The 22,303-nt window shown below is 40.6% G+C and overlaps 1 protein-coding gene across 1 annotated transcript; it reads right to left on the minus strand.

Moving 5' to 3' along the window:
- Window positions 1-2,987: 2,987 nt before the first annotated feature.
- Window positions 2,988-22,292, minus strand: LOC102311101 (neuronal acetylcholine receptor subunit beta-2). Its single transcript, XM_042221631.1, has 6 exons — window positions 21,767-22,292; window positions 14,138-14,283; window positions 13,945-13,989; window positions 12,144-12,253; window positions 6,210-7,200; window positions 2,988-6,021 (listed from the first exon to the last, which is right to left on the minus strand). The coding sequence occupies exons 1-6, from the start codon at window positions 21,816-21,818 to the stop codon at window positions 5,857-5,859; spliced, it is 1,509 nt and encodes a 502-aa protein (XP_042077565.1). The 5' UTR covers window positions 21,819-22,292; the 3' UTR covers window positions 2,988-5,856.
- Between the last annotated feature and the right edge of the window lie 11 nt (window positions 22,293-22,303).

Raw genomic sequence — 22,303 nt, forward strand, 5'->3', positions numbered from 1 at the left:
ACCCCTGAGCCAAGATGAAAGCCCTCTAAAGTGTTTAGACCACATCTCTGTGTCCGTCCCTCATCCCTGAGGCTCAGCAGCTCAGAGGAGAGGATCGATGGCTCCCCTGACTTAACTGCACGGCAGCTACACGTTCTGTAATGCAGTAATGTAGTTCATAAATATCGACCACAGAGCAGAAATGGCAGGTATAAATCCTGAAGGAATGCCTTGTGGAGGATAATGGGGGAGATGGAGGGCAACGACCAACTACAGGAAACAGATCAAACTGCTGACACTCACCCTGCCACTCACACACACATAGTCCTACCAACAAGATTTCAACACAATATGTGTGTGTGTGTAGTGAAGAATTAATGTTTCTTGATCTCTGACCACTACAGCATGAAACACTTTCTAATGTCACCTCCTCTGTCCGTCTGACAGACTGCAAAAGTCCAGTGTTTCTCATTTATGACCGACCTCTCTGATGTCTGTCATCCTCCTTCATACCCTTCCCCCTCTCTTCTCTGCCTCCAGCCGTCCAGTTTGATCTCTTTGGTCACACTTCACGATCACACCTGGAAACCTTAACAACAGGATTTCTGAAGGAAAGACCTGTATGCAGTGGTGCCATCTCTGTAGAGGTGTACCTCTGAAGGGACACAGACACACACATGCACATGCACACCTTTATCGTATCAAAGACGGGCAGGTTGCTGACAGCGTGGTATAAATGACTGAGGGTCTTGTGGCTATAATACATGTGCTGCTGAAATCTGCGGAAAAACCTACTTTCTTTTTTGCTTGTCTGCAGTCAGTAAAGTTGCCAGCCTATACAATTTAGCCACAGCAGAAGAATTGCCAGGTGAGGCATTAACCTTGGTTCGATTTAAGATAAGCTTGAAATTGATTTCACTTGGATGGCTCTTTGCTTTAATCTTTCCTAAGCTTAAGCTTTGTCTCAGATTTGTTTTCTTATTGTGCTCCTTGTGCTGCAGAGGAAAGGATCAGTAAATCCAGAATGTGGGTAATTGGATGTAAATATGGTATAACAAAGGCAAACACAAGAGCATGAAAAGATGACAAACACTGCAAGGCCATATGTTCAACAGCAATAATCAAACTAAAACCAAAATGTAATGTGACTGTCTGACTCTGCAGCTCTCCAAACCACGAACAGCACCTCTCCATCCCTCTCCAAAATCACGTGGCTCCACTCTCATTAGAAACTGATGCAGATGTCAAGTATCTAATTTATGTGTCAGTGGAGGGAAGATGGGGTACAAAAAGGAGCTGTAATTGCTGAACCCAGTCCCAATTCAGTGGCTGTCACTACATCTCTGGGCTTATGTCAAAGTCATGTGTGTGTGTCGTGTACATGCTTTGTGTGGACACTTTTAGTTCTAAGGTATCACCATGTATTTTTCTAGGGTTTTGTCTGGTCCTTCAAAGAGGTGTGTGATGTGACAACCTGGTTTTGGAGCTGAAGATTCAGTCAGTAAGTTTTAAGTTCAAATGTTTAAACAGTCAGAATTTGAGGACTCGACTGTCTTAGTTTATTTGAAAAGAACCAGTTAAAGTGTTTGGGGGATCTGACCAGGATGCCTCCTGGGTGAGGTGCTTCAGGCATGTCCTACACTGGCGAGGCCCCAGGCCTGACACAGGACATGCTGGAGGGATTTCATTTCTCAGCTTGCTTGGTAATGACTCTGCATCTCCCTGGAAAAGGAGGAAGAGGAGCTGGCTGTCTGGGCATCTCTGCTTATACTGATCTCCCCACGACCTGAACACAGAACAGCGGCAGAAAATGGACTGATGTGTGTGTGGTTGAGCTGGGTTTATTTGCTAGGTCAAAAGAGATTTAGGGAAATAGCACTTGGGGGTAACTTGTCAGGAAATACAACCCTAACTCCCCAAAAAGTTGGCATGTAAATAAAAACACAATAAAACATTAAAAACCCAACACTGAAAATGTTCAAAATGAAAATGTTTAAAATAAAAATGTTCAAAATGAAAATGTTTAAAATGAAAAAAAGTCCTTCTTTTTTAATCCTCAGTGAACATCTGGGATCTCAGGAGACCAGCTGTTGGAATTTTGGAAGAGGAATATTGTCCCATTCTTGTCTGATAAAAGATTCTAGCTGCACAGTCCTGGGTGCTCTTTGTTGTGGTTTCATTTCATGATATACCTAATGATTTTAGTTGGTGAAAGATCTAGACTGCAGGCAGGCCAGTTCAGGACCTGAACTCTTTTAATATCAAACAATGATGTTACGTAATAAATGTGGTATGTGTGTGTGTGTGTGGCTGATATAACATTTGCAGGAAAATTACAGTGGCCCGCTCAGTAGTACGTTTGCTGTACACACCAGTTTGTTTGTATTTCTGGTTTGGAAGAACAAATAAAAAAATGTTAATAATAAATATGTTGGAGGTTCTGTTTTCCAAGCTCCAATTGTTACTGGAAATTATATAATAATAGAATAGCAGTAAATAATGACCAAACTTTGACTCTGATTGCGTGAAATGTGATTATCTGTAACATGTACCCAAATATTTGCCTCTATCAGATACTTTAAAATCCAGATAAGTAGCTGCTTTGTGATAAAGCATCATAATACAGACTTTCCAGATTTGTGACTGTGTATATGTCTGTATTCATTCACAAGCTGTGTCTCTTCAGCAGTCATACAGCCTCGCTGCCATCTTAAGCTAACAGAAGGTGAAGTTGCAAAGCCTGAGGATATGAGACTGTCTAATGAATCTGCAGTCAGCTGACTAATTCTTAGCACTGACCCAGGACACATAGATCGCACACACTCCAGAAACTCCTGCTCAAAATTCGTTGTTTTTTTTTTTGTACTTTCAGGTGAAATGATCTCCGACTATATAAGCAAAAAATCAAGAAGGAAGACAGAAAAATGAGAATAAAAATGTCCCAGATAGAGATAAACGCAGAAACTAAGGCATGTGAAAAAAAAAACACAGGCTAGAGTGAATAGTGTAGATGGGATTCATGAGGCCTGCTTGTTGCTTTCATTACCCTTTATTGATTCATTTAGCAAGACATCAGGTCCCAACACAGCCCCTTACTGTTAGACAAAACTCAGCATGTCACGTAACATGACTGTCTACTGGGAAGAAACATAGAAAGCATGTTTTCATTCAACCATCCACCAACAAATGAAAAATGAAACAAATCAATCAAGCTGGATTAGATCAGTAAACCCTTTTTTTCCCAAGCGGACATTGGCAGCAGTGACCGACGAGTGCATTAGGAAGGTGAAACGTTATATAATACCTCTCAGAAATAACAGGATATGATTTCAAGTAATTCATCTGAGAACAGACTGTAAAGTATACAATATGATGGCAGATAATGAAAGTGAAGCGACAGGCTGTTTGGTCATTTCATCCACGTCAGTGTGTATAAAATACTGTACAATATTATTGCTGCTGGTTTTTTGGTGATGGATGCTGATGAGCACTGCTTTTGACCGGCATGCTGTACTTTTAAAATCAGCACGGCAACAAGCAACAGCTTCAAAGTCATTGGTTTGGAGAATTTTTAGCACTATTTACCCGCCTTTATTTCAAACAAAGATGCTCATAGATTTGATCAGCTTACCAAGTCAGCCTATCTGCACAGTGAGCTGTGTGAGCGTAAACAAAAGGCTGGTCGCCTCCCTCATACACACCTATCATTGTTATTTAAGCAGTCCAGCTGTCAGCTGTTTTGTGTCGGCTGTATATTGGTATTGGCAAAAGGACACAAGGGGAGTGAGCATCTTCTGGGTGTCTTCACAAAGCAGATTCATCTTTTGCTCTTGAGGCGTGCATGAGTGATGTAAAGTCCACATCTGGAAAATCAGCCGGTTTGTAAGATTTTGTTTCTCTTTGGGCTCTGTCACTCTTCAAGTTAACAAAATCAGCATCTGTACTGGTTTGTGCGCATGCTAGTCCCAGTTATGTCCTGACACAGCCACTAGAATTATTGATTTGGATGCAGCGACACAGATAAGAAATAAATGGGGTGGAATATAAGTCCTGAGTTGTTGTTTGTGTAACCTTTACGAACAATGATAAGGGTACCTTCAGTCTCGTTTCCAGTAAAGATGTGAGTTTTCAAATATGCTACATTTCAGTCCTATAAGAAAGATATTGACCCCTAAGTGATCAGATCAGGCTTAATATTTTATATTTAAACAGCATTTTGGTTAATTGTAACTTGGCTCTTGTTCTTTTCTAGTTTTCTTGTGAGAATGATACAAGAAAGGTATTAAGTGTAAAATCTTAACATAAATAGAACAAAATATCATTTAAAATCTTTGTTTAACTAAAAATACTACAAAGTAGAAGCTAAAAATATGTGTTAAAAAGATTTATTTTTAACGTGATACTAATAGCATATTTCAGAGTTGTTTATTTTCTATTTTCTTTTATATTCTATCTAATATGCATTACTATAAAAAAGTACCCCGCCCCTTCCTGGTTTCTTAGTTTTCTGCATTCTGTAAAATGTTTCAGAACATAAAACAAATTTTAATATTAGACAAAGATAACTCAAGTTATTCAGTGATGATTTCATTTATTAAGGGGAAAAAGTCTATCCAAACCCACGTGGCCTTGTGTGAAAAAAGTAATTTCCCCCTAAACCTAAGAACTGGTTGTGCCACCCTTGGTAGCAAGAACTGCAATCAAGTATTTGCAGTAATTTGCATCGAGTCTTTGACATCGCTGTGGTAGAATTTTGCTCCACTCTTCTTTGCAGAGTTGTTTTAATTCACCCATGTTTGGGGGGGGGGGGTTGGTCATGAACAGTCTTTTAAGGTCATGCCAAGGCATCTCAACAGGTTTGAAGTCTGAAGTCTACACTCCAAAATCTTCATTTTTGTTTTTTAAGCCATTCACAGGTTGACTTGATGGTGTATTTTTTATCATGCTGTATAACCTGAGTGCGCTGGAGCAAAACTGATGGCCAGAAATTCTCTTTCAGGATTTTCTGGTAGGCCTAAGTCTTCATCTAGCAAGTTGTTCAGGTCCTTAGGCAGCAAAGCAGCCCCCGACCATCACACCACCACCTGCTTTGACTGCAGACATGATGTAAGTTTGGATTTTCTATTTATTCAGGTTATTTTTATCTAATATTAAAATCTTTTTAAAGCTCTGAAATATTTAAGTGTGAGAAATATGCAAAAAAAAAAAGAAAAAAGAAAGAAATCAGGAAGGGGAGAAGCAGTTTTCCCAGCACTGTTTTGCAGTGCAGTTCTTTCTTTTTGTTTCATAATGCTCCAAACTGTTGTGGTCCGTCCAGCACTCACATTCTTAAAGCAAAGTGATGCTGCAGGTAAAGGTATAAAGGCTGTTGCCTTGTTGTACTGAATGGTATGCTGCCTGGTGGTTCACGCAGCCATGGCTGTCTGCACGCATTTATTTATAGGGATTAGTGAAAGTGTGGCTGATACAAGAGGCTACACCCAGACTTGTGCTGGCTCTCCGAAATGAGAATGCAACCACATTTTGCATAGCATCCCAACCTTTTAGATAAAGGTATTGAAGTAAATATTGTGACAGATAAAAAACACAAAAAAACACCTTGGGTTATGGTTTTTTCTTAATTTTTTTCTGTTATAAAGCTTGGGGTGGCAGATCATCTGAAATAAAACAATCACAGCCCCTGTGTGAATGGCAGATGAGTTGATTACAGGACTGCGGGGGGTATGTGTAAGATTCAAAGGGCAGAGCAGGGATGGGGAGGAGGAAATGGAAAGGCCAAAATGCGTCCTTTCCCAGTCAGAGTGAGGTGAGAGGCGGACATATGACTTTATGTGTTAAAATCTGCTTCTGGAAATAAAAAGTCACTTCTGAGTCACATCAAGTTTCAGATTTATGATCCATGTCCTCAACAATGGGGGTGTTATAACTCTGAAAAAGAGGTTGCATGAAGAGCCCCATTGTCCCAACTACACACACAAACACAAAGATCCACAGGAAAAGACGGTCGATAACCATCGCCACGTATTTCCAGTCTTCAATGATCTGCAGAGAGATAAAGACGTTGGATATTAACCACTTGTGTTCATGAGTCTGAACTAAAGTGAACTGAGATTCAGGTAACAAGTGATTATGATTAAACCTTACAAAAGAAAGAAGTACTTTCTTTTATATATATATATATAAGCATATAAATCATGATATATATCCGATTACTTCTTCAAAACACCTACCCCTTCATCATCATCCTCACTCTTCATCTTCTCCGCAATATAACGTACTCCATCCACTGCATCCTCCACGTCAATGTTGCTCTTGAGCGTCATCCTCTTCCTGAACTCTGTGTTCTCTGAGCAGTCACTGACCCTCCAGCCATAGCGCTTGGCTGACTCCTCATTGACAAAGAAGGATGAGGAGGAATCAGCCATTCCCACGGAGCTTCCACCTCCAACTTCTGTTCCACACTGCTTCCGGTCAGAGTACTTCTGCTTCTGGTGTTTTTTCCGGAACCGTTCACGGATGTTGGAACTTCCTGGTCTCCGCATGAAGAGGAAAGAGGGGAGCCGGTACAGAAAGACACGCTTGACCCAAGGAGGCATGGTGTGCGTACTGGGTGACCGATGGTGCACATTGAGCACGCAAACGCTAGTGACAATAGAGAAGGTGACCAGCACCATTGTAAACATTAGGTACTTCCCAATCAGAGGCACTGCTAGAGACGTAGGTGGCACAATCTTTGAGATAAGGAGTAAAAACACAGTAAGGGCCAGGAGGACTGAGATACAAAGAGTCATCTTCTCACCACAGTCTGATGGGAGGTAGAAGACAAGAATAGCCAGCGACGTGATCAGGATGCAGGGAATGATCAGGTTGATGGTGTAGAAGAGAGGTTTTCTCTTGATAATAAAATCATAAGTAATATCCAGGTATCTGATATCGTTAGGGTCTTCATTCTTGCGTCCAGGCAGGGAAACAATATCCCACTCGCCACTAGGCTTGAAGTCATCGCGTGAGGCGTAATCACTGAGGAGGATGAGATCGATCTCCGTGTGGTCGTAGGTCCAAGAGCGAAACTTGAGAGTGCAGTTCTGCTGGTCAAAGGGAAAATCACGGACTTCGATTTTACAGGCCGACTTGTAGATCGCTGGTGGGAGCCAGGCCACTTCACCATTATTGGAGACCACAGCGTTGGAGTAGAAGGAGACTTCATATGTCCCATCAGCACTGAGGAAAAGGCAGGAGATGAGATAAAGTCAGTAAAGTCAAGCACTCACAAAAAGATTGCCCATATCACATCATTTAAACCAGTGCTTCTTATATTTGAAGGAGCCAGCTGAGGCGCTTCAAGCATACTCACAAAGATACACCAACTGAAACAAGACAGCACTCAAGGACACTTGAGTGTTTTAATGCAAATCATTTTTGCTTAACTTTACAGGTAACTTGATTTCCTTAGACAGACAAAACTGTGAATAAAAACGAAAATATAATTCCTAAAATAAAGTCTCCGCTGTTTGCCCCTTTTCACCCAGAATAATGTGCTTTCTGTGGACATCTATGATTCGGACACAGAGTTAGGTTGGAAAGCTGACACAGTTTGAGTTGATAGAGCGTGCTCTGCTCTTTCAGTGAAGAAAAATAATCCTCTTGTGAGAGTTTGTACTTCTTAACAAACACACCTAGGTACAGTATGTTCATTTTCTTATTTCCAAAATGCTTTCAGACAGTGATGTGGTTTTGGTGGTATGAGTTGCTGAAGCCACATTCAAACGAAATTACTTAATGAACTTAAATTAAAGTCAACAATAAGCGTTAATTACTGTGTAAATAAAATAATTGCTCCTATAATGATTGATAATCTGGTATCTGATCATTCTTCAATATCCCTGATACCAACTCTGCCTTTTTACAACATTTGGCTGTTTCAGTCTGATAATGGCTATTGTCAGATTTTAATTAGCATTGTGCTTTGTTATACAGCTGCACACTTTTAGCTTCAGTTGATAAGAAACACTGTGCTGTCGGACACTTGTCAATATCCCATCACATTTATTAAAATAGTCTTTTAATAGCCTTTTATTCTCTGAATAAAGTCAAGAAATCCTGTTACAGACTTTTAGCGCAAGACAAACATGGATTTTATGTTAATTCATTCACCAAATGCTGAGTAAAAGATTGCCTGACTGCTACCATGAGGCTGCAGAGGTGACGCATGCAACAGTTTGAAGTCCAAAGGATGCATTTAGCATCTCAAGGGAAGAGCTTGGCCTGGGACACATGCTGGCATCAAGGCAACACCTGTCCCTCACAACTCAAATCTGCTGAGACTGACTTTTTTCTTCATCTCATCAGGGCTGCAGGGGATGCATTATAAATAAGTGGCCTATCAATTATAAAGTGGGTCAGGAATACAACCATCCCACTTGCCTCTAATGCTTTGGGGCTGCTGTGTATATCCAGACTAATAAAAAATGCAGAGGTCCCACCTGCTTACTGTGACCTCAGGTCTCCCAAAGTTAGACCTCAACCTGAAGTTAGATAGATGACCTCTCACTGGTCTCTTAAGCTATTATGCTCTTCAGGTTGTCCTTCAGCTGATGAGCAATCTCCATTCATAAAATCTGAATGCCTGCAAGCATAAGGTCAAAACACAAGAACAGTTCAAACAACTGTAAGACTCTGTCAGACTCAAGCTTAGTGGTTACAGTAGCTGAGAGAACAATCACGCATGTTTTCTGAGGTTTCATTTCAAACTCAAGTTTCCCTTTTTATCCTGCGCACTTTGGGAACTTTTCTCCATGTTGGCCTAAAAGCCGAAGTTCAATCATAAAACACCATGAGCCGATGAAAATCATGACTCAGAGTTCAAGAACAGTTGTTGGAGATTTTGTCATGACACAAGAGGTTGTTTTCATGTAAATTATTACATAAGTTAAGGGGAAACTTGGATAAATCTGGGAAGAGAATAAAAAACAGCTGCTTGTCCTTCATTAGCAACACTGAGATGCCCTAAAACAAGGTTTCCAAACCCTAAATGCTCAGTAGATAACTCAGTACCCTGCAGCTTCAGAGGTGCGTTTTAGGCATTACATTACGAGCACTGACAGGCAACTTGAGTATCACTGACTGTCTTTTCATCACAGCACTTGTTAGTAGGTGGGATAGATTAGCGAGCAACATTTTATCCTCAAAGGTGATGAGGTACAAGGAGGAAAAATGGGCAAGTGTATGGATTTGAGTGAGTTTGATGTAGGTCTTGTGGGTTGTTCCCTGTTTGCTGTGGTCAATATCTATCAAAAGTGGTCTGATATCCATGATGAAGCAGAGACAAGGTAACAGCAGCTGAGGGTCACTGATGCACATGGACAGCTAAGGCTGGCCTGTGTGGTCCAATCCAACAGACGAGGTGCTGTAGCTCAAATAGTCAAAAAAAAAAGTTCATGCTGGTTCTGATAGAAAATTGGCAGAAACACAATTGATTGCTGTTTGTTGCGCATGTATCTTCACAGCCACAGACTAGTCAGGGTGTCCATGCTGAAAGTGACAACAATGGACACGTGAGCATCAGAACTAGACCATGGAGCAATGGAAGAAGGTGGCCTGGTCTTTCGTTTACATCCTGTGGATGGCCGGGTGCATGCAATGCTTTGGGCAATGTTCTGCTGGGAAACGTTGGGTCCTGCCATCCATGCGCATATTTGACACATACCACCTAGCTAAGCATTGTTGTAGACCATGTACACCCTTTCATGGAAATGCTTTTCCCTGATGTCTCTGGCCTCTTTCAGCAGCATAATGTGCCCTGCCTCAAAGCAAAAATGGTTCATAAATGAGCTTGAGGTGTTGACTTGGTCTAAATTGTCTAAGGAGCTTGGAAAGAAAAGCGTCTGGACTTCTTTAAGTTGCTTCAAGCAACTTAAAGACGTCCAGACGCTTTTCTTTCTTAGACTACAATGACCTGGATGACTGAGAACCTTCACAGACTTGGTCTAAATTGTGCAGACGTCAATCCAATCAAGCAACTGGGAAATGTGCTCAACAACAAGGTCATGAATGCTCCAATCACAACTTACTGGACTTAAATATCACAGAGAGCTGGGGAACAGCTGCAATCACAGCATTGTAAGATGGTGAAAGATGTTCCCTTAGGCCTCCTCCTCGATTCAGAGATGGTCTTTCCCTTTTCATGCAAATCTTACTTTCGCCATCTTACAATGCTGTGATTGCGGCCATTCCCCAACTCTCTGTGAATGGTACTTATGGTCTTTGATCGATGGGCTTTAATCAGTGGTTGTTGATCATTGGTCATGAGAATTTGCATATTAACAATCAAGGAACTGACCTACCAGCCGATTGTGCAAATGTACTATTTATAAGGTTGGGGGAAACCTGCAGTCGCCAGAGACAGAAGAAGTCACTTGATTGACTGACAAAACTTTTCTCCCACTGAAAACGCTATGTCCAGATGAACAGAATCAACCTTTTGGGATTTAGTTACCTGGATGACTGAGCATGCATCAAGACACTGCAGAAATGAGTTTATTAAATCCTGTGGCGCGAAAGCGGAGAACGCCTACAAAAAGATTTCTGATGCTGCAAACAAAAAAGAAATTCATCTTTCAAATGAAACATTATAGTCTAATGAATAAAACCATTAACAGGAAACAAAGCAGATTACCACTACTGTGGTTTTTCCTCATCGTAAGCCCACATCAACCGTGGGCTCAGTGTAGTTATTCATACAGCCTAAAGAGGCAGACACAGCTTTCACACTCATATTACCTTTCTGCAACAACTGTTCTTAAATTCAAAAATAAAATTACTTTTACTGTTCAAAGAATTATATTCTCAAATTATTTCTCCTATGGGCAGGTAGAAAAAACAGTACCTATTTATGCATGCTTGTGCAAAACTGCTTGACTTTGCTTGACTGTGTCAAGCAAACAACATATCAGGAATTAACCTAAAGTGCAGGTTTCTGGAATGTGGCCCAGAGAGAAGCTGTACAGGCACAGGGAGCAAACTTAACACAGAAAAGCCAGATGAAAAAACCTCTGATCACCACACAAAACAAAATTCAGCAAAAACTCAAACTGCATTTGGCTATGATGCTTTTGTTCTGTGGTACAACAAAGGAAGGACTTTCCCACTGAATACATTTTAAACGGGGAAAATCAACAGTTAATGTTTTTCAAGAAACTAACAGATGGCGATGAGACCCATCTGCTGACCTATATGGGTGACAGACGACGTGACGTTCACAGGCCTTTGCGTCTGTCAGCCGACTCTCCAGTGAATAAGAGCAGTGCAGCTTATTTCTCCGAGTTCCTCTTTTTTTACAGTGCAGAAGTACTGATGTATTGATTTTTCCCTGCAGCCATTTTCCAGAGTTACAAGATAAATTCCAGATGTGCCAAGATATTCTCACCTCATCATTTTGTATACCTGTGCTCGCAGTACAAAACAATCAATAATGTACAAGGATATCCTGCTCTCCAATGTAACTAAGTTGGAAAGTCTGGATTTCTGTGTTTCTGTCAACACAGTAGTTGCAGAATTGCGCAGGAATAAATCTGAAGCTTTTCTTTCCAATCATAAACGAACTGCAAATGTTTACAGGAAGTCTAAAAAACCTGAAAGGTAAACATTTAGTGTATAGTGTGAAGCAGTCTCTACTGCGTACTGCAAGGTTAGCCTCAAATGGAGCAGTGAATATTGATTAAAAAGTAATATTATTCAAGTGCACCAAAACTGGTGACCTTACGGATTAACACTTAAGAGATAAAAACAAATTGTTTTACTCTGTCTACAACAGGCCTGATTCTGCCATTCTAATTCATAATCTCCTTGTGTGAATGATTCATACGCTCTCTAACATTCAAACAGTCTTCATTATTATCAGACTGTCTGCAGACGCTCCATACAATGCCATTAAAAATTTGTTGGTTCATTATTCACTATTTATTAACCTAAAAGAAGTGACAAGTGGGCTAAAAATGAGATAGGAGGATAGACTGAGTAAGAGGATAGAATTGGAAAGCTTTTAGGGAAATGGGGCTTTTGTAAATATTAAAGTGAAGTTACTCAAGCTTTCTGTCTGTTCCTACTTTCATCACTTAGTTTTACACACACACACATTTATTGCGTCTGTCACAAAGAGGACATACTTGTTGTAAAGGACAATGTCAGGCAACCAGATGTGTTGTGACGGGAGTCGGATTTTCTTGATTCCCTCGTACTCTTCAGGATCCCACATTAATCTGTAGTCATTCCAACCCTGGTGTAGAAAGGCACGTAAGGGCATGCATGAACATACAAGTAAACAATTAAAATCAAGAGCCACATACAGTTATGGTCACAAGTTTACAAATATTTATTATGGGCTTGAATGTTGTGGTAATTTGAGGCTTTTTTGGGTAGTCATCAACAAGCTTCTGGCATAATTCTGGCCACTATTTCTGTCAGAACTGATAGAGTGGATGGAAATTGTTTGGTTTCCTGACACGACTCCACTTTCAAGAGTAGTCCCCAGAGTTTCAGTACCTTAAAGGTAGACTGCTATATCCACTCCAAAACCAGCTGTGACGTGTGTTTGGGATTGTTTTCTTATTAGAACACAGAGTTGTCTCCAAGTTTCAACCATCTAGCTGCTGATTTGAGGCAACGCTGAAGAACTTGGAGATAGTCCTTCTTTATTATTGCATCCAGTTTGTGCAACAATACCACTGGCAGCAAAACTGTCCCAGAGCATAATGCTACCACCACTATACTTGACAGCTGGTATATTGTTCTTAGGTATTAAAGCCTCACCTTTATTCCTCCAAACATAGTTCTTGTCAATGTGGCCAAAAAGCTCAATCTTTGTCTCATCTAACCATAGAATATTTCTCTAGAAGACATTTGGCCTGTCCTTGTGGGCAGCTGCAAATTTCTGTTGAATGTGAAAGTGTTCATTTTGGAGCCGAGGTTTCTTTGTTGATTATAATTTCAGTCCATGGTAACTTCAGTGTGAACAGTGATGCTGGTGTTCCAGCAACTTCCAGTTCATGGCAGGTTCGATCCTTTGTGATTCCTTGCTTGTTCCTAAACATGCTAACTAATTTCCTCTCATAGGGTGACTGTGTGGATTAGAGGAAATCCAAAAAAAATTCATACTTGTGCACCCAATTCTTGTTTTTTCTTAATCATTAAAGATGTATGTGACACTCTAGAAAACAGTTCAGTGAAGCCATTAAAAGCCCAAAATTACCATGGTACTCATGCCCATGATTTCTGACAAAAAGAGACATCTATCATTAACTACATGAATACATACAAATGCATTTAAAGAACATGTCACGGTCTGCAGGGCAGACCATGTGTGAATGAGTGAGGACCCAGGCATGGACACAGGCAAGGAGACAAAACTGAACTTTAAACAAAAGGCGAGCCTTTATTGAGGCTTATAGAAAGGCAAACCAAACAGCAGGGACAGTGGTCAACCTAAACTAAAACCTTAACTGGAGAAACTTTGGCTACGTTCACACTGCAGGTCTTAATGCTTAATGAACGTAGCCGAAAACTATGACTACGACGACTGTGACAACTATGAACAAGACCTGTGCTGGAACGTAAAGGAACTATGAAATATATACTAGAACAAGCAACATGACCATGACCATGACCTGCACAGAGTCTTGAAAAAACACTGGACATGACCTGAGGGAAGAAACACAGCGGGGGGGGGGCAGCAACCATAGAACACAAAAACTGAACAAAAGACTAGAAAAGATAAAAAAATGACAAAATCAAAGTTCAACAATGATACAAAAACTCAAAACACTGGGTCACTGACCCAGGACCATGACAGTACATTTATAATTGTAGTGGTTCATGAACCGATAGACCCTAATGGTCAAATTTTTCAATTGGTCTGATCCTCGGAAACAAACAAACAAAAAATAATGAGCAAGGTGCTTTGACACTAACCTGGGTGAGCCAACAGTTGGTGGTCATGATCTGCTCTCTCTCATTCTGAAACACAGACATGGGAAAATTCTTTAAGCAGTGGCTCCACTGACAACAACCAGGTTAACGTGTTCCCCAGTCATTTGACATTAGTAGGGTATGCCTCTTTGCTCACAGCACGTGAGGTTATGGGTTTGTTTGTGTGTTTTCTTACCACATTGATCAGCTGGGCTAGAGACACCTGGATGTAAATGGTGACCTGCTGGCTGGTGTTGATAGCTGGCCTGATGAGTTTGTTGTAGCGCTCTGGTGACAACAGGTGATTCACCAACCGTTCCTCTACCTCCGCGCACAGGATAGCTGCACACACAAATACGCACACAGGGGGAAAACAGTCAGAAGTACACTACAGAGGATACCACAACTCATTACAACCCATTATAACCTCCTATCAAAGGCATGTTAGAAAGGTGCTAAGCACTGACTAATGACTGTGATATAACAAGCAAGTGTGAGCACAGTCTAATATAACACTGGTTCCACTCTGTAAATGAAAAGCAAACAGTAACTGGACTGGTTCTTATTGAGTATTTTTCTACCTTTAATCTGAACTCTATACAGCATCGTTCCACATTTGTTCTTTCTGTCTAATATTCACTCCAATAAAGCTTTAGGATCAACTTGGGGTTCAGTAACTTGCCCAAAGATACTTTGGCATGCAGACTGGCGCAGCTAGGGATCAAACCCCCAACCTTCCAACTAGCGGATCAGCTCCTCCACCTCCTCAGCCACAGCCACATCAAAAAAAAAACCCCACAGTTGGCTTATTTTAGCCGATCCCTCCTTAAGTTTGTCTCGTTGTGCATCTCTGGACTGTTTCCAGAACTATTGTATACAGTCTTCATCTGTTTTCTTAAAATAAATTAGCTCCAATTTTATAAAGTAAAAGATAAATTGCATTATTAAGAATGAACATATTCCATATTTCTTCCTCATACGTAATAGTAGCTACTCCAGTTTATTCTGTTTCACGGAGCTAAATGTCCTCTGGCTATCATACAGTCAGAAAATGTCAAGAATAAGCCAGACTTATTCGTAATTTCATCATCTCAGTCGAGTGCTTGTTGTGATGATGCAGCCAGATCAAGCTTACAGTAAGCACATCTTTACTACCGTGCAGCTTAAGTTATTGGGTACAGTGAACTGGGGCCTTATGTAGACCTTGAATTTAACACAACCTTGAGCTAAAATTTACAGCAGAATAAGCTGTTGTTTGGTTGACCATCCATTAACTTTACTTTGAGTCTCCTGCAATAAATACCTCCTTGTTTGCAGCCCTGCATTTTGGCTGGGTGACTATAAAATATATGTGTATGCAATGAAAGCATTTTAATGACCGCTAACACACTCACGATTCACATTTTATTTCAGTGGGACTTGAATGAGAAAACACAGATGCCCAAAGCTCTAGCTGGTGAAGCGATGTTTAAATCTCGTGTTGTCAGGTTTCGCCAATTACGTGCTGCAGTAATGCAGCCCGCTGCATGCTCTCATGCGCTCGTGTGTATGTGTCATGAGTGGGAGTGTTACTGTCTCACAAACAGATCACATGTAATTGTATTCAGTCACAATTTAATACACAAAAACATAAACAAGTTTTGCACCTGCTCAAAGCACCTCATGCCCAGGCATTTCATCATATAAACTACTGACTGTATATTCAATTTTAAGAGGAATAAATATTGGTGTTTTTTAAGGAATAAATACTAAATAAAGAAAATATTATGGATGGCTTATCGCATATCTGTTCTGTTTTATGTTTAACTGCAATTTAAGAAGCCATTGTCTTTTGTGCTGCCACACAAACAAGTCTTGTCACATAAATTTCCATTTAAAAGCTTTCTATGCTGTCCTGTTTTTTCCTGAACGTGTTGTTTCCTAGTATGATTTGCCTTGTGTGTTTTTATGTTATTTGAGGTCTGGGGGGCTTTTGTGGCAGCATTTTTTTTTCTGTGTGTGCCTCATAAATAAACTTGACATGACTGTTGACTATGCATATACGGTGTATACAGGAGAATGACGAGCAGGGGAAAAAGAAAAAAAGTGAATTGTATTAATGCTTTGCAAAGCAACATAAACTACCAGCTTCAAAAAACAAGTTACATAGTACATGTTGAATCTTAACCTTTATCCTAAAAGTACAAACAAAACACCAGAGAACCAGAAAAGTAAATAACGGGGTTTGTGTCAGTGTCTTAATGAAGAGTAACGCTGCCAGTCCTCTATTATGCAGTGGTGTCTGTTTAGATGAGTCATCTTTGGCTTTGCCAGACACAAAGCAGGTAAACTGTGATCTGCCTTTGCCTGGCCAAAGCAAGTAACACGGAAGTTGCGAAGAAGCAAGTCAAAATATCATAGCAGCCTCCTATTATTTGCACCTGTGGTTAAAGTTTGAAAATCCTAGGTAATTTTCACCAAAACTGACCTCTGAACCAAGATTTTTATTAGATGTGCCTTGTTCTCTATGACAATACCCCATCAGCCTTTTACTGCTGAGGGGCAAAAACAAATTGCTGTTTGAAACACAGTATATTTAAGCAACTTTAGCACTGAAATCTATTTTCTAACCATATTACCCCATAATGGCATTGTATGTCAACTTAGAAGAACACACCTGTTCAGGCACTTCACTTGTATAGCTTTGCAGCCATGCTCTCAACTGTCTTGTCAAGATATACTCAAGAAACCAATATGTTTTGAAACATGTCAGAATCAGACTGAAAATAAGAGGATCTGAGCTTTAAAGGCAGGTGACAGAAGAAGAGGTATATGCTACACTTGGTCACTTTACATTAACCTTCAGACAGGAGACAGGAGAAGTGTCCGGTGTCTGAGCAACTATGACAAGAAACCCCGAAGGTAAACCTCCTCAGAGACAAAAAGCTGCGTCTGTCAGGATTAGAGGGAGAGGAGACTCGTGCCAGGAGAAGAGGACAATAGAGACACGACAACATACAATGGAAACATCAGAGCGTGAGACAAAACAATTCCCAGATTAGTATAATCATCAGATAAAATTAAATAGGATCATGCTATATTATGGTGATGAGTAATAACAGGGATTTATGAGTTTCATTTTTAAAGGGATTAAAGCCTGACAACAATTCACTGTTTACATGCAATAAACAGCCGTATGAGGCCAACTTCTACTTCTAATTCAAATCAACTGGTTTTCAGATTTTGGTGGCCTTCAGCTCTTCTGATTTCAGAGTTTTAAGGTATCACGTACCAGAAAATCAGTCTGTTGTGACTGAGTTTTTGGTTCCTGTTAATTTCATTGTTATTTTTATGTTACAATTTTAGTCCTGTGTCTTTTGCTGTTTTTAGTGTCTGGTTATTCCAGTGTTGAGTGTTTTGGTTTAGATCTTGGTTTTTATTGGTTGTAGTAGTTTTAAATCCCTTAGTATTTCCCGTCTCTTGTCCACGCTCTCATGTCTTTCCATTAGCACTTACACACAGGGGTTTGTTATTTATGTCTGTGTTTAGTATTTTGTCTTTTGGTTACTTCCTGTTAGTTTTTGGCGCTACTTCCTGTTTTTAACCTCCTTTGTGGTGATCAGCCCCACAGTAAGAGGATAGTCTGACTGCTTTGAGCAGGCAAATAACACACAGCACATGACTTCACTGTACTCGAATGGCCTCCATGGATGTGGTGGAGCAGGAGATTCCCATCGTAGATGTCCAGCTGGAAAATCTGCTGAATCCGTGTGATGCTCTCGTGTCAAAATGGGCCAAAATCTGTGAGGAATGTTTCCAGCACCTTGTTGAATCTATGCCACGAATAATTACAGCAGTTTTGAATGCAAAAAGAGTTACAGAAAGGTTTACCTAACAAAGTGACCAGTGAGTGTATAGTCCTGTCTTACTCGTGTTACAGTGTCTGTTTTTGCTGTCCTGCTTGGCTCCTGCATGTTTTCTTTGTTATGTTCTTTTGATTTTCATATTTATTGTTCTTTTTTTATTCGCTCAGTACTTTTGATCAATGACTCAACCTCAAATGTCATATATGTGAGTCCTCAGTCTTATACTCTTTACAGATCCATTTTATTTTATTTTTGTTTCTATTTGTTAATTATCACATTTGCTTTGCATGTGATTCTATTTATAGGACGCAACAAATAAAACATGTTTAAAAGCTTATCCCAGCACAGAAATAAAGTTCCAGTGAAAACAATTTTGTTGTCAGATGGGGCAATTCAAGTTAAGCACTGCCAATAAACCATTTCCCACAACTGTTTTAAGATTATAAAGACACAGTATTTTTTTAGAGAAGTCTCTAAGCTCTCACAGTTACTTTGAAAATTAACATTTTATTGCTATCGTGACTAAAATCATTCTCATCGCCTTCGCTATTTGCTCTAAGTGTTTCAATCTTTCTGAAGCAGAGAACAATCAGTAAAAAAGTCATTTGGAGCAGGAGCAATAGACAAAATTCAAACACATCTATACACTATACAAAAAGAGCACTGTAGTAGAACAAAGTGAAATAACTAAACAGATGTGGTTTCTAATTTGAATGCACAGTTTTGTAGCTGTTTGACCCTAACGCGTTACTCCTTCTCTAGTGACTTCAGCTTGTGGCTGTTCCATGGCTGCACTCTGATTTCAGCCTGAGAGAAACAAGAAACGTCACATTGCCTTAAAAATGTAAAGGGAGGCAGTATAAAAATAAATCCAGCACAAAGCATGAACAAACTGGGAAAGACAATTTGCTTCATGTGTCTGAAAATGATGAAGAGATACGATATAGATGGTGGGTTCGACGGTAATGGCTAAAACGGTAGATGATGCTAAAATAAGATGCGGATACGGCTTAAGTAGAGATGGAGCAGGAGGGAGTCTACCAACAGGTCTCATCACACATGTATGCACACACACTCCTGTCTGCCTCACTGCACTCTCCACACCTCAATAATTTATTACCGCTAAAATAAAAATGCCATCATCTTACTTGCGCGGAGACGCAGACACAATCAGAGATTATTCTCAAAGTCTTTCTCGCTCGCATAAAATCGACACCGTTTCCATCACAACATGGAAATAATTAAAAAACAAACAAAAACAAGCTTTCAGGCGTGCCGCTGAGTTTGAGTGATGCAGATGGACAGAGAGGTTGTGTCATCAGTCAAGAGTGCAGAGAGGAGAGGAAAAAACAGTTCTACATCCTGTAGGTTTCTTTTCAGGTTAGTGAATTATTCAGCGTGTTACCATCTGCAGTGGCCTTTCAGAGGCCAAAACAATTTAGGATTCAGCTGTCTTTGGTTTTACTCAGGATGCTGTCCATATCAGTCATGTTATAAAATACAGGCCTGCGTGCATACACATCCACAGAGTCTCACATCCACGCATTTCATATTGTTCATAGCAAATCTACTGCCTGAGAGATTTTTGTGTTTGTTGCGCCTCGTGGGATTTCTTTTACTTGTTTTGCCCCAAACTTTTCCTCATCCCAGACAGTCCTTCTGTCTGTGAGAATAAAACAAATTCTCTTATTACAATGATTTTCTTTTAATCTGTCACAATCTCTCCCTCGTGTCTTCCTGTCCTGCTTTGCTCTTTTGTTCACAGGAACATGTGCAGATTTAGGATATAAGAGAGACAGCAGATGCAGTAAAAGTGCCTTTCTTTTGCGCTCAGCTCGCTCAGTGTCACCTCTAAGTGGAAGCATTGCTTAGGTGTGCACCACCTGGTGCCGCTTTCATTTTTTCTTTTTGCTTTGCAAAGCACTTCGATACATCTTTTCATCGGCATGCATCTCTCCTTCAAAGAGCAGCATCCAAACAATCCTGCCAACGCAATGACTAATAGTTTACTATGAAGTGTTGACTCAGTGATGCTGGGCCCTGCTGGCGAGATATACATCTGCAGTTATGAGAAACCAGTTTTAAACTCATGAGAAACTACAAGCACAAACTAGGAGCTGCACAATTCTGCCCACTCACGTATAATGCATCACGCATGAGCTACAGAGAAGCAGAATCAGGGTATGGTGACGCTGATGGTTTCGTGCAAAATGTTAAAGATCTTGCAAGCCTACAATGAGCAAAACATCTCATAGGGTAGCTGTAGCACACATTAGCACTGTGCATTTACTGCAAATGATCCTGAGAGCACAGAAGGCAGAGAAATGTGTGATGCAGCACTGAAAATATTAGATAAGTTGCAGTATAGGAAACAAACAAAGTGTGAAAATATAGAGTAAGGCAGAAAAGATGGTGTGCAGGAACAGAGACACAGAGTGAGAACGGTAGGGAAGCCAACACAATGGAGCAAATGCATCCCAGCAGAGTGGCTGACTGGATTTCGTCCTTTTAGAGTTGGAGCCATGAGAATGTTTGGTTGAAGTGACAGACTCATACGGTGAATCACCAGCAGACAGAGCACAGGTGACACTGAATAAGTTACAGAGAACAAGCAAGTCTGAAACCATGAACTTCACTTTTGTACTTTTTTAAATAATATGAATGCACTTAGCTAATCCTGCTTAATTTTTTAGCTGTTTTACTGAATACTCAAAAAAATTAAAGTGACTTTCTTTTTGAACTTACAACATGTTTAATATTGAGATTTTTATTAATACAGCAACTGATGAAATACACCAGGAGGTAGAGCAGGTCATCTACTAATTGCATGCTTGGTGTTTTGATCCCTGGTTTCCCCAGTCTGCATGTCAAGGTATCCTTGCATCCTTGTGCTCTCCAATGTCCCATCAGCGTATGAGTTTGTGTGATTGTCAGATAGAAAAAAGTGTTTGTATGAATGTGTGACTGAGGCATGTTGTATAAATCGCTTTGAGTGTTCAATCAGAGTAGAAAAGAATCAGCACATTTACCATATTCCCCCGTATGAATTCATATTATCTGCGCGTATACTTTTCTTCCAGTAAGAACACGCCCTATTCATGACAGGGGGGGGAAATTAAACCCTCAATTACTGAATTTAATTCCACTGCAGTAGTTGTAACACTGTTTTTCTATCTCTCTGTCTATCTGAACTGGAGAAGCAAACACAATGGGTACTGGGGTTTGCCTGGTAGAGCTGCACATTGATCCAATTTCAGCACCACTGACAGCTCAATAATAGATTCCTCCTGCCTGATTTAGGACCTCATAAGTTACTTTACTTGTCTGTAGGTGGGGAGATCATCTGATAGGTGTGATGTAAGTTAAAGTAAGCAAACTCTCAATTTAAATGTCTGCTATTGTTATCAAAGTATCTTTTTCACTTACTGGCAATGAAGGCATTTCATGTAGGTTAAATAGCAATAATTGTATCTGCACTTACAACCACGCAGTCAGCTGTTTCGCGAGTTCTCTTCAAAGCACGGTGCCAGATTTGTTATTTAAATTGAAGGCTATGAAGTCTTGAACCAAACTAAAATGAGTGAATGAATGCTCCTTACTCAGATTTCACACCCTTGCCCTTAAAATGCAAATGTAATTAAAACTCCGTGGGTTTTCTGCCTAAAGGACAAGCGTGTTAGTTAATTGAAGCGTGCTGAAAAATCACGTGCTAAAGGGTTTGACGCATGGAAATGCCGCTACTTATCCCCACTGGCCTGCTTTCCCGAGACCACCTCTGTCTGCAAGGTAAAAGTGTGGCTTAACCATGCAAGAAATTAAACCCCTTAAGAAAGCACTTATCAGACCTGTTATATTAACTGGCATGCATTTGTGTAAGAGAGGGTGTGCAATTTTGCAATGGCCAACCCAAGCCAGATTTTAAAGCCCAATAAAGTAAAGTCTCCCGTCCCGTTCCGAGAGGATTGGAAAGGATTACTCACTTGTCACGGTGAAAATCAGGAGAGCCAGGGCTGCTTTCACCGGGGCTGCCATCTCTTCCTCCCCTCCAGTGCGGCACACACACGAAAACTTGCAGATGAAGAGTATTTCCCGCGTTTTCCTCTTCTCTGCGCTCACTTTGCAGTAAGTAAAGTGTGAAACCGAGAAAAAAAAAAGAAAAACAATGAACAGGGTGGATTACAACGGTTTCATTGCGAGCGGTGAGTGAGGGTTGGGGGACATTGAAAAGAATACCGATTGCTGTTAGAACCGAGAGATAAAGAGGCTGGATGCTTTCTGCCAGAGCGCACCGACTGTACCGCTGGTCCTAGAGCTGTGATTGCGCGCAGTGGAAACCGGCTGTAGAGATCAGAGCCCCCCTTACAAACAGCGCTTTCTTTGGGAAAGTGAGTTGAGGAGCTAGCGGGAATACGTCAATCCCGTTATCGCCAAAGCAGCCATTCTTAAGATAAAAGATTTAAGTACCCCGGTGACCGCATCGCCCTGCCCGCCCCAGTGCGCTCACTGACCGGGCGTCA

The sequence above is a fragment of the Haplochromis burtoni genome, unplaced genomic scaffold (genome assembly GCF_018398535.1).
Source record: "Haplochromis burtoni strain Fernald_Lab_line unplaced genomic scaffold, NCSU_Asbu1 Contig_4, whole genome shotgun sequence".
Lineage (NCBI taxonomy): Eukaryota > Metazoa > Chordata > Actinopteri > Cichliformes > Cichlidae > Haplochromis > Haplochromis burtoni.

Coding starts and splice junctions, on each gene's coding strand:
- LOC102311101 (XM_042221631.1), bottom strand. CDS start 21,818: ATGGCAGCCCCGGTGAAAGCAGCCCTGGCTCTCCTGATTTTCACCGTG. Junction 12,254..13,944: donor CCAACTGTTGGCTCACCCAG/GTTAGTGTCAAA, acceptor TTTCTACACCAG/GGTTGGAATGACTACAGATT. Junction 6,022..6,209: donor GTGAGGATGATGATGAAGGG/GTAGGTGTTTTG, acceptor ATCTCTCTGCAG/ATCATTGAAGACTGGAAATA.